The 13,212-nt window shown below is 40.2% G+C and overlaps 1 protein-coding gene across 1 annotated transcript in view; it reads left to right on the top strand.

Moving 5' to 3' along the window:
* The window catches only part of LOC109229320, a gene marked incomplete in the record, with an annotated part of 4,594 nt that continues 1,442 nt past the window's right edge, over nucleotides 10,061-13,212 (top strand). The window contains 4 exon segments of the mRNA XM_019394717.1: nucleotides 10,061-10,346; nucleotides 10,429-10,515; nucleotides 12,620-12,845; nucleotides 13,163-13,212. Of these exon segments, the coding sequence (XP_019250262.1) occupies nucleotides 10,257-10,346; nucleotides 10,429-10,515; nucleotides 12,620-12,845; nucleotides 13,163-13,212 (453 nt within the window).

Genomic DNA, 13,212 nt, shown 5'->3' with positions numbered 1-13,212 from the left:
AAGAAATTAAACGGGGCGGGGTGGGGCCAAGCGGAGCGGGTTAAAAACTAAAAAAATAACAATGTGGGGCGGGGCGGGGCGAGTTGAAATTTTTGTGGGTTTTGCCAAACCCGCCCTGCACCGCCCCATGGCCATCCCTAGGTGAAGTCACACTTACAAGTCAACACAGGTGGAGCTAGCCTTAAAGAAAGTGATTTCATCGAATCAATAATTTTGATCTAAAATTAGTATTTGTCTTAAGAAATTCATCTAATATATATAAATTACCAATTTAAAATGTAGTAGCTTTAGATGGCTAGAATCTCGAACTCATAAGCTTCAAATCCTAGCTTGATTTCTATAGGTCAATGTTGAATCGATCGAGACTCTTAGTAAGCAATGTAGAAAGATAGCTTTGTATTCGATAGGATACAACTGAAATGGTCTTATCGCGAGTTCACGCGCTTTAGCCCCTTTATCTCGTTGTGTGCCTCAAATGAAGTAATTTTCTTTACTAGCAACACGCGCATAAGTCCCCTCTATCTCAGCGCATGCGCATCAATATCATCACCCCTAGAAATGCGCATCACATTACAACACAATAATCAACTTGCACCACACGTGCCCATATGCCACAATATTTTCCACCACAACAATACCAATATCACCACAATACATAGCCCACGGCTCAATCACAATATGTATAAGAATCTCAATAACAACAAAATAAAATGAAAAATAACTCAACAAGGAAAGATTTCCAATAAACAACAACTTCAACCACATCTTAATAGCTCTCAATAACTACAACTTCAATTAAATGCATAAGAATAAACTCAACAATGAAGGATATGACATGCAATAACAACCTCAATCAAACACATATAAGAGTAAACTCGACAAAGAAGGAAATAATATGTAATAACCACTTCAATTAAAGCATATAAAAGTAAATTTGACAATGAGAGATGGAACATATAATATCAACTTCAAATAAATGCATATAAAAATAAACTTGACAAAGAAGAATACAACATGAGATAACAACTTCAATTAAATACATATAAGAAACCTAATAGTCTAAATCGGTAAATTTTCACATATGATCCCATGTGCATACTCATCACCTCATGTACACGTTTTCCACATAATTCAAATAGTGCAATTAAACCAAATCCTACAGTAGTTTCTCCCACACAAAGTTAGGCAAGATACTTACCTAAACTAGGCCAAATCCACACTCAAAAATGCCTTTTTCCTTAAAAAACGCCTCTGCAAGGTTCAAATCTAACAAAAAACGACTTAATATCATCAATCAATGCAAGAGAAACCATTTTCGATCAATAAAGCTATGATCTTTACATAACCTTCCAAAAGTCAACAAAAAATCCCGGGCCCGCTCAATCAAATCTGAGTCCAAGGGTAGATTTTGACTATCCATAACCTCACGAGTCCATATATGTATTTTTTATTTTTAAATCCAAATCCAATTCGACTCTTAACTTTCAAATTTTTATTTTTCAAAACATAGAAAAAATTCCCCAAAAATTCTCTTTAGATTACATGGATTAGAGGTTAAATCTCATAAATAATCATGTAATAATTGAAAATTGATCACAATTATTTATCCAATATTTGTATGTGAAAATCCCTCCTACCGTTCCTAAGATTCTAAAATATAAAAATGAGGTTAAGTCACATTTTTCCAGCTCTTTTGTTCAGGCGCAGAAGTCGCAATTGTGACCTGAGGTTCGCAATTGCGACCTGAGGTTCGCAATTGCAACACCTGACAACCAAGGGAACTACGCAAATGCGACATTGACTTCGCATTTGCGAAGTCAATCCCCTTCGCAAATGCGGCCAGATGGTCGCAAATGCGACCTACCCATGCCTGAGCCTTTCTTCGTAATAATGCACCACATTTGCGATACCTAATCCCTTCCTGCCTACATCGCAATTGCTATGCTGGTGCTCACAATTGCGATAACTGGAGCACCAGTACACCAACAACCTGGAATGAGTTCAAACCAATTTGAAACGCGTTCGAAACTCAACAGAGCCCTTGGGGCTCCACACTAAACATTCACACAAGTCTAAAAATATCATACGAACTCTCTCATTCAATCAAAATACCAAAATAACATCCGGAACCACGAATCAGACATCAAAATAGATGAAATCCAAAAGAAGATTCAAGAATCGCTAGAAACACAACCAAGCGTCTGATTCCTATCAAACCAACTCGGAATGACACCAAATGTTGAAGACAAGTTCCAAATAGTAACACAAATCTATTCTAATTCCCAAAACCAAAATCCGAACTAGATAGTCATAAAGTCAACCTACAATCAAACCTAAAAAAATTCAAAACTTCAAATTGCCAATTTTCGGCAAAACAAGTCAAATCAACCTAGGACCTCCGAATTCAATTCTGAGCACATGCCCAAGTCCAAAATCACAATACGAACCTATCGAAACCATCAAAGTACCATTCTAGGGTCATTTTCACACACGGGAAGCTTCAAAAAATAAAACGGAGCTCAAATACACAAAATGACCGGTCGGGTCATTACATTCTTCCTCTCTTAAAACAAACGTTCCTTCTCGAACATGTATAGAGACATATCTGAAGTGCCAAAAAGATAAACATAACGACTCGGCATGTCGTGCTCGGTTTATTAGGTCGCCTCCTCGACTGTTTGACCCCTCCATTGAACCTTCAATGAAGTAATGTTCTTTGACCTCAACTTCCAGAATTGCCTGTCCAAGATAGCAACTGGCTCCTCAACATAAGTCAAATCCTTGTCTAGTTGGACTGAGGTGAAATTTAATACATGCGATGGATCACCAAAATACTTCCAGAGCATGAAAACATGGAACACAGGGTGAGCTCCCGATAAACTGGGTAATGCAAACTGTAGGCCACCTTACCAACTTTTTCAAGGATCTCAAAAGGACCAATATACCTAGGGCTCAACTTTCCCTTTTGCCCAAACCTCATCACAACCTTCATGGGTGAAACTCTAAGCAGAACCCTCTCTCCTACCATGAATGCAACATCGCGAGCCCTCCGATCAACATTACTCTTCTATCTGAATTGTGCTGTATGAAGCCGATCCTGAATCAACTACACCTCTTCCAAGGAATCCCAAACCAAATCAGTGCCCAACAAACTAACCTCTTCCGGCTCGAACCAACCAACTGGAGAACAACACCGTCTCCCATATAAAACCTCATAAGGAGCCATTTGAATACTCGATTGGTAGTTGTCGTCGTAGGTGAACTGTGTGAGCGATAAGAACTAATCCCATTAGTCCATGAAATTAATAACACAAGCACGTAACATGTCCTCCAATATCTGAATGGTTCACTCGGACTGGCCGTCCGTTTGGGGATAAAATGTCGTGCTCAGCTCGACCTGTATGCCTAACTTACGAGTTACGACACACAGCTCTCTAGAAATGTGATGTGAACTGTGTACCTTGATCGGAGATAATGGACACCGACACACCATAAAGACGAACAATCTCACGAATATAAATTTGAGCCAACTGCTCTGAAGAGTAGGTAGTCACGGCCGGAATGAAGTGTGCATACTTGGTAGTCTGTCCACAATAACCCACACTGCGTCAAATTTCTTCAAGGTCCGTGGAAGTCCCACTACAAAATCCACGGTGATACGCTCCCACTTCAAAATTATTCATTTTATTATTTTTTGAAATCATGAATCTTATTAGATAGAGACATAAATACGTAAAAAATCGTAGATACATACAATTTAAATAAATTATAAAATAAAAGTGTGTCGATGTTAAGCAACCATAAACAAATTCTTGAACATCCCAAAACCCGGTGTCACAAGTGCACAAGCGTCTGCTAAAGAGTGAAATAATGATACAACATCTGTCTAGGATGTAAAATAGACTAGATAAAGTAAATTAATAAGATAGAGGCTCTGGGGGCTACGGTACGTATCATAGAAAATAACTCACCATAAAGTCCCCCTCAGTCGTTGGGCCCATGCGCTAGGATGCCCACCTACTAGTGGTCCAATAAAACAATATAATAAATTATGAACAGATATGAAATACAACAACAACCATGAGGTAAAAACTGTAACTCACATAATTCTCCAATGTTTCTTTTGGCAATATATATCTCGAATATCATATGTTATCTCAACAGGTCAGGAATATCAAATGTAATCTCAAACGGATAAGGGATACCATATAAATGCCAGGTATCAATAAAAGGGTACCTCACGAGTATTCGGACTCCTAGCGGTATTACGCACGATTATACCGAGATCGTACTGCCTGATCCAGAGTGGTGTGTACACTGCCGAGGGTCGACCGGTGCGAACCAAAGATGCATCTCAATATACTGCCGAGGCATTTGGCCCGATCCACAGGAAAGGAAGAAACTTATAGAATTACGAGTCACATGCTTACAACATAGGTACAAGAGCATAAAGTGAGTATAAATTTTGCCGTTTATTAAATATCTTGCCAAACAACTCAAGGTGATAAAGCTCAGCCTAATATATTCCTAAATCAATTTCAATTATAAGTTCAATTAATTAAGCTAGCAAATTGACTTCAAATAATTCAAATATTACATGATTGAGTCCTAAGTCTATCCGGACATAAACATGCTTTAGTACGAGCTCTCATCACCTCGTGCGTTCGTAGCACGCACAACTAGTAGCACATAATAATTTGATACCTATGGGGTAGTTTCCTCCTCGCAAGGTTAGACATGAGACTTACCTCGCAAATTCCATAACCGGCTCCAATGCCTCTCTAACACCTCAAACCGATAAGCATCAATTCGAAATTGGTCAAACAACATTCAAACCAATAAAAATATATTCCATACCCATAAGTAATCAATTTATAATAATTTCCAACTCCGCTCGAAAAGTCAACAAAGTCAATTCTCGGACCTACGTGCCCGAATTTTGAAAATTTCCGAAGATAAACATTATCCATAACCCCACGAGTATATAATTTATTCAAAATTCCATATCCAATTCCGTGGTCAAAATCCAAAATTACAAATTCTAGGTTTCCTTCTAAAATCCCAAAATTCCTACAAAATCTCATGTTTAAATCCATATATAGGCCATGTATTTAACTTACAGTAAGTGGGAATCACTTACCTCATGATAGATGATGAAAATGACACTCCAAAATCGCCATCAGTCGGCTCCAAAGAGAGAAATGAGAGGAAATGATCCAAAACCCGATTTTAAGAAGTGTTCTACCCAGCGACCCTTCTTCTCGATCGCGTAGGCCAGCCATCCTCGCCCATGAAATTACTCTACGCCAACACGAGGTCCTTCTCGCGATCGCAAAGCACAACCTGCCTAGGCCTCTGCTAACACGAGCCCATTATCGTGAACACAAAGGCCAAACATAGCCTCATCAGATTCCTCTTCTGCAATCGCGAGGGTCCTTCGCGATCGCGTAGCACAACTCTCCCAAACTGGCCTGCCTCCACAACCCAGCATTCGCGACTTTGTCCAAGCGAATGCGAAGAACAACCTAATCTACCTCTGCGATCGGACTCGCTTTACGCGATCGTGTCGCCAATCCAGTTAGCCATTCATGATCGCGACCACCCTTCCACGATCCGATTCACACCCAACACACCAGAAACCAGCAGTGATGAAATAAGGGGAATTTGTCCGAAACCATCCCGAAATACTCCCGAGCCCCCCGGGACCCCGTCCAATCATACTAACAAGTCCCATTACCTTATCCAAACTTATACAAAGGCTCGAAACGCCACGAATAACATCAAAATCACGAATCGACGATCAAAATTCTTCTTTCAACTTTCAAACATTCAAAGTTCGACGAACGCGTCCGAATCATACTTAAACATTCCAGAATAACGCCAAACTTTACGTACAAGACACAAATCACGATACGAACCTACTCCAAGGATCGGAACCCCAAACGAACATCGATAACACCAAAGTCTACTTCAAATCAAATTTAGAAAATTCTGAAACTTTCAAAATGCCAGCTTTCCATAATAAGCGTCTAAATGCTCCCGGACCACCTGATACTCAACCCGAACATACGCCCCAGTCCGGAATCATCATACAAAACTATTGGAACCTTCAAATCCCGATTCCGTGTCATTTACTCTAAAGTCAAACCTTGGTCAACTATTCTAACTTAAAGCTTCTGAATTGAGAATTTTTCTTCAGAATCAACTCCGAATTTCCCGAAAATCGATTCCAACCCCACGTACAAGTCACAGAACATGAAGCAAAGATACTCAAGGCCTCAAACCGCCGAACGACACGCTAGAGCTCAAAACGACTGGTCGGGTCGTTACATTCTCCCCAACTTAAACATACGTTCGTCCTCGAACGTGCCAGGAATCGTTCTAGAGTTGCCTAAAATCATTGTTTAACACCTCGTGCACCTATCCATGCCACCAAAACCCATGTGAGCATATTAGCTCTAGCCAGGCTGAAGATCCTTCCTTTTACCTTAGCCCATAAGCCTCAGAACCAAATTCCAACATCCGGAATTCTCCACGAGACTTGATTCTAATATTCAAACACCATATCAATCTCAACCCACTGTACCAAATATGATCATGCACCTATGCTAAAACCACACAATGCACAACATAACTTGTATGCCCATAATAACATCATTTAACCATAGAAGCTGCAAATTCACTAACCTGATGCACGCAGTATACCTCATAACACGTATAAGCCGTGATCCAACTCTCGCGACACTGCAACAATGAAAGCGACCCGTAGAAGCTCATAACCGCCTGCCAAATCAATAAATTATGGAGTCTCTCCGCTTGACAAGAACCTTACCTCATTCTGAACTGAATAGTGATATTTTCTCTTTAATATATGTTACATAAATCCGATCGCATTGATCTCAAGTGCAATAATCTCGTCTCACCCAGTACAAGCTGCTCGGGCAATAAGCCACCTCAAACACCGTCTAAAATCTCATACGGTGCCATCAATGCGCCAACAAACTACAACTCGAATATGACCCATAAGGAAGAACGAACTCTAGAAAGGAACCACCCAGCCAGCATAACGAATAAAACGATCAATCAGATGCTATGACCTATCTTAGAGATGAAATACAAAGGCACGCAAAATAAAAATAAGTATAAGGAACTGTACTCAACCTCTCACTGTTGCAGCGTGTAGCCCGATCAACACATGATACCGTTGCGGCGTGCAACCCGATCCAACACATGATGCCCGTGGCAGTGTACCACCTGATCCACACATAATACTGTTGTGGCGTGCAACCCGATCCAAATATGATGCCCGCGGCGGCATGCTACCCAATCCACACATACAATCAATAGGGAAGTACCCATAAAGCCATAATGCTCAAACCCACGAAATGGTCGAATATCGACCACAAGCATGCCAAAGCGCATAAATACAACCCTGGGGAGACGGATAGCGCCATGCGCTATAAATCCCGAGCACGACTAAGGTGAAATGAACGACCTGCATCTCGAGAACTATCTCGCTCATATAATACCACAAGCTACATAGGACCACAACACACGTGTGAATAATAAAGTCATCTCACAACCCACGTGGCATAAAAGAGTTGCACCTAAAAGAGACTAAGGCATGAATATCATCCACCACACCTGAAGACTCTTCCATAAGCAATGTTAAGCTGAATAAAAATATATACGACCTGATGTAGAGCATATATTCACATTAGATCTACCAACGGACCACAAGCCGATTCCGATCATCCCATACTGGGCCAATAACCTTTCAAGGGTCCACAATGACCCTATTCCTGATACATACAAGCAATCGTCAAATCCAGAACAAACCCCCATAGTCCACAACCAAAGGAACAGAGAGCCTCTCAAGCATAAACTCTCCCATTAGAGACAGTACCAAAATCTCCATATCTGATTTCGATCTCTAACAATCAAATGACTAACACATCACACTTATACGATCTTCCCGTGGGAGTTACTCCCATAACCTCCGCACCAGGTAGAAAAATTAGAACATCCATGGATATCAACCATATTATTTCTGTTATGCATTTCATGAACCTGCAATTTAATACACAATGCCTCTTCCATAGTACACCATTCTCGGGTGACACTAAAATAACGCCAGCATACTCTGAACATCTAAGATCCTCCCCGCCCAACTGAGCTCGTTACATCCTTATCAAAATCGAATCGCAACATTGATCCTTAATTTCCAACTTTTATACCGCTCATCGCACCTATCTGTTGCTATGAGAGAGTACAAGAATTTATCATAACCCCTGAACCACCAGTAGAATAAACACTTCATTGGCTAGAAACCTTTCACTTAACACATTTTAGAAGACGAATCGCAACACACAACCAACTTCTCATAACCGCAAAAGACACAAAACTCAAGTCGTGGTCTAAACCGCCATAACTCTTCTAGGATCCATTTCTATATAACCAAGACATCTGAATCAAATACTCCCAAATCAATCAAATTACGATGGCTGTCAAGTCCGCGCACACACCGCGAATCGCCCGTATAGCTTAACACACCGAAGGAACTGATCATCTCCACAACCATGTTGATTCAACCATTAATAACTAACTCAACTTCTTCCAATTTACTCTTGACTTGCCTTCGAAATAATAATTCTATTCAAACATATTACGGACCCCAAATAACACTCATCCCGAGTGCAGTCACCCACTCTGACCTGGTCCCGAATATAACCAAACTCTAGTACTCTGTTAGCACATGAACACTCCCAAAGAAGCAACCAGATGAATTTTTTTCCTTGTACATCACATTCACAAGAAGCATAAACTCTACCAAGGCACACAACCACGTGACCCAATCGTAGACGGTGGTCTCCCCACTTAGCCTTAAGCAACAATCACATAAATCCAGAACCCACTATAACTCGTCCTCCTCAATGATCTCGCACCATTAATCCGCCAAATTTCTCGTGATCTCCTATTAAACTTTTCATAGAACATTCTGAATTATCAGCCACAATCGCACATCCGACCTCCTAACAGTCGCACTATCTTCTTCAAGTGGTCCAAGCTCACATCGCAGTACATGCCTCCCGCGAGGAAGAAAGCAGAACTCTTTGTAGGAATGTCATAAAAAATCACGCAACTGCTAACCTGTTCACATGGGATATCCCACCCGTGGAATTCCATATCGACATTTTCCAATGACATTGCCCTGGTTTCAACTACCACGACACCAATAAACCCTCCTGAGCCCATGCTCGCCACCGGCTGCAGGAGTCCATTCATTCCCCATTGGCATCAACTGAAGGTCCAACTATACGTTCCAAAACTCGACGTCGTGTTGCATCCCAAAACGATAATCAAGCTTCCACACCCCTCTTCGTTCCAAGCAAACTCTTTTCTGTCATAATCAAACTTCCTCAGTACAGTAGTCATTATCCCAAATGAAATTCATACACTTAGTTATTGTCCACCATGGTCCCCAAATCGCTCTAACCTTTCTCAAGGCATGTGTCTATCCTACCACATAATCCATACGCTACTCTGCCACTCCCACCTCGGCTAAACCATCTCCTTAGGCAACTTTTTGACCTCTATTGTTCATACTTGACCTGCTAGCAATTCAACCACAACGAGACACCTCCCACCATGTCCTTCCTTATCCTTTGGTGCCAATACTGCCTCAAATCATAATCCATCTTTGTAGCACCCGAACGTATAAATTGCCACCAACTCTAAGCCTCCATAAAGATCATCTCCCTCGAGCCATCAACATTAGAAACACTGATTCGACTCTGAAGCCGCCATACACCGCCATCTCTGATAACCGCTGCTTAGGCACCAGTCCACAACAATGTTGGACAACGACACCACACTACAATGAGAATTCCACCACGTTCAAAAATATCAAGTCTCGCTACTCCGTCAATCAAGACCTGATCACCCATAGTCCAATTGCCTTTTCTCCGCTGGAACTAAATGCCGAACCTCTAAATCATGGACCGAAAAATCATCTTTTCGAGTCATTCAGTGCCGCAAAACATAAATAAGCGTCATACCATTTATACCAACATTGTGCAGTAACAATGCATGGATATCATAATACACTGTGCATAGCCCCAAAATCATAGGCAACACTAGCACTAGGCTGTAACGACACCGCACCCTTCCACAAGTTCCCGGCGCTTAAATTCCCCCATCTGCTTTTACATTTCTTCTCCAGGCCAGGGTCCAACACTCCAACTATTTAGGAAAAAATGGCAGGAGACGATGAACGAAGACTCAAGATTCGCCCTTGTCTTAAATCTCAAAGTTCCTTCAATAATTATCCCAATTGGAAATACAAGGTTCCGTTTTTACTTGTAGAATACCCGTTCATAATCTGTTTACATTTGGGGGATTCAATATTTTTTCGTAAACTGTTTGTAGCTCCGAGAAAGTTGTTACAGAAGGGTCCGAGAAGATCGAAGCCGCCTTCTTTGGAAATTAAGGTTCGCCAACGACCAACAACACAAGGTTTTTACTAATTTCTCATATCCCAAAATATTTCATCTACTCTATGGGAACTGATGAGTTATTGTTTCATTATTGATGTTTCTCTTATGTAAGCATTCAATGGTAGATCCAGTATTTGAAATTTATGGGTTCCAAAAGTGACCTCAAAGTTAATACTACAACAATAACAAGGCTTCACACTTAATATTTATAGATATCTAGTGTATTTCTTAATATGTTTACAGGGTTTGGGCAAAAGCTATTGAGTTCACGTGTAACCAACACCATAGATCTGCCCCTTTCTGTAACTGCTGTCTGTTGAAACCTTTCAAAAGAATTACCCGGAAACAATGGAGGGTAATCGAGTTCTCTTCATTTGTCAATATAAGTTCCATACCTGTTATTTGTTGAGTAGTGAATTCTGGCAATTAGCTAATAAGCAATTCGAAATGGGCCGAAATTGATATGTTATCTGAATTGGCACCTCAATTCATTATAAGACTGGATCAATCACTGGCTAACGATTCGTAGATAGGGGTTTTCTATTGGTAGCACTAGTGGTGGCAAAATGGATAAAAGAAAATAGTTATCTACCCATATTATCCATTAAATATGGGTTGGATAATGAACTATTTAAAAACGGTTCAAATATGGATAAGAACCATATTATCCACTTAGAAAATGGATAACCATGGATAACTAATGAGTTTAACTTTTACATTTGTAAAGCTTCAAATTGAGGGTTCCTCAATATTGAGAGACTATGAATTCTCCCAAAAGTGATCATATACAAGAAGCAATGGATAATATGGTTATCCATATTATTCGACGGTTAACCTGTTTTTTTATTCATATTAAATATGGGTCGGGCCAGATAATTTATCCGTTTTTTGTATTACCCGTTTTCGACCCGTCCCATACCAGACCCGACCCCACCCCACCCCCATCCCCCGCTTGCCACCCCTAGTTAGCACTAGTGTGATGTGTACCTTTTACCACAATTGCACTGTGGCTTAATCTCCTGGTACGTCTGGTTGAAAGAGTGGTTTTCCTTCTTTTGCGGAAGGATAAGATGGCATGATCTATTTTCTTTTTGCAAACCCTAATTTGTAATTCAACCTTAGTCTATGCATTGATTAGTCAGAATGGATGATAAGTCATGCAATCACATTGCTTCCATATGTGTACTTGTTCCATAAATATTTCATGCAACTGGTCAACATTCTTTGGTTATATCATTCCTCATGTTTCCCTTTTTTTGTCTGCAAGGGTATGCTAAATTTCTAGCACAGATCTTTCTTTGTCAAAGCTTCCTGAAAAGTATTTAGATATCTTTACTTTAAAAAAATTAAGTAAAGAGGCAAAAACCCAGCGAGGCATATTATGGCTGATCCCATGTCCATAGCAATGCCTGGAAAGTGGGTATGGAGGATTTTATAGAATGTCAATCAAAAGCAGACATGCTATAACCTTGGTGTCAATGTCTCTTTGTTGTTGGCTCAGAAAAGTAAGTGAAACAGCAGTTGAGTTTGTTGTACGTCACTTAACAACAACAAGTGATCTCTAAGTTCTCGCAAGGTGATTTTCTTTGGTACTGATTGGTAAAGATCGGACAGTAATTGTCTTTGAGGATACTGTTGTCTATCAGACTATAAATCTAGGTTGTAAAGCTCATTGTGGTAAACCGACAAGTTTCTTCTCTGGTATGTCTATTGGTGTCAAGGGGTATCAAAAAACCTTATTAAATGCTGGGGTAGACATTTTCTGGAGACAAGTCCTCACTAGGTCATTACATCTGAAATATCTTTTATCCCTACTATTTTTGCTATCTTTTTATGTATATCCAATAGGATCCTAGACTAGACTCCTATACATCACATGTTTGTCATTTATCTGCTCTTCCCTTGTAAACCAGAGTTGGCTTTTAAAATTTTATACACTTCTAAAGCGTGGTATTATTGTCAGTTTTCTGAATGTGGTCATCAGTTATACTCCAACTTGTCCCACTTTGTGTTTTTAACAGAAGGTAATTAGCTTGTTCAACAACAACAACATACCCAGTATAATCCCACAAGTGGGGTAATTAGCTTGTTCCTTGAACTTACATTAGCCTGTGTGGTTGCAGAATCTCATCAGGTCATCTCTAGAGGACATAGTTTCTGATGAAATACAGAAATTTAAGAACTCATATCACAGCGCGAGTCTTGATAATTCAAAATTCTCCCCGGCACCTGATAATACTGTATGGGAATATGATGGCCTTCATGAAGCTTATCAAGGTGATTGTGAGGAAATGTTGCTCGAAATGCAGAGGATTTTTTATGAAGATCTCAGGGTGGAAGAAACAAAAGGTAAAGGTCTTTCACACATCATCTGGAATTAGGTGCTCTCCTAGTTGTGGGTTTAGAGAACGTCATAGTGTTCCGAGTAGAGATAATCTACTTTATATAAGCTCAGGAAAAAGAATCCAGGCGTTATTGAGGAGTTTAGACTCACTCATTTCGTCAAAGTTTGAAGGTGACATAAAATCATGAACTGTCGTCTGCCAATGCCAAATGGAACTAGTTTTTTGTTTCCTTTTCAGTTTTATCCTTTTCGTGGAGGAGGGATTCTTTTAGGAAGATAGATTGACCTGTATTTTGAGTTAGATTGCTCTGGCTTCTTGCAGAACAAGGTTCCACTGGAACTTGGGAAGATGAAGAAGACGAGTATTTGGCT

This window comes from Nicotiana attenuata, chromosome 7, assembly GCF_001879085.1.
Source record: "Nicotiana attenuata strain UT chromosome 7, NIATTr2, whole genome shotgun sequence".
NCBI lineage: Eukaryota > Viridiplantae > Streptophyta > Magnoliopsida > Solanales > Solanaceae > Nicotiana > Nicotiana attenuata.
This window is presented reverse-complemented; position numbering and strand designations above follow the sequence as displayed.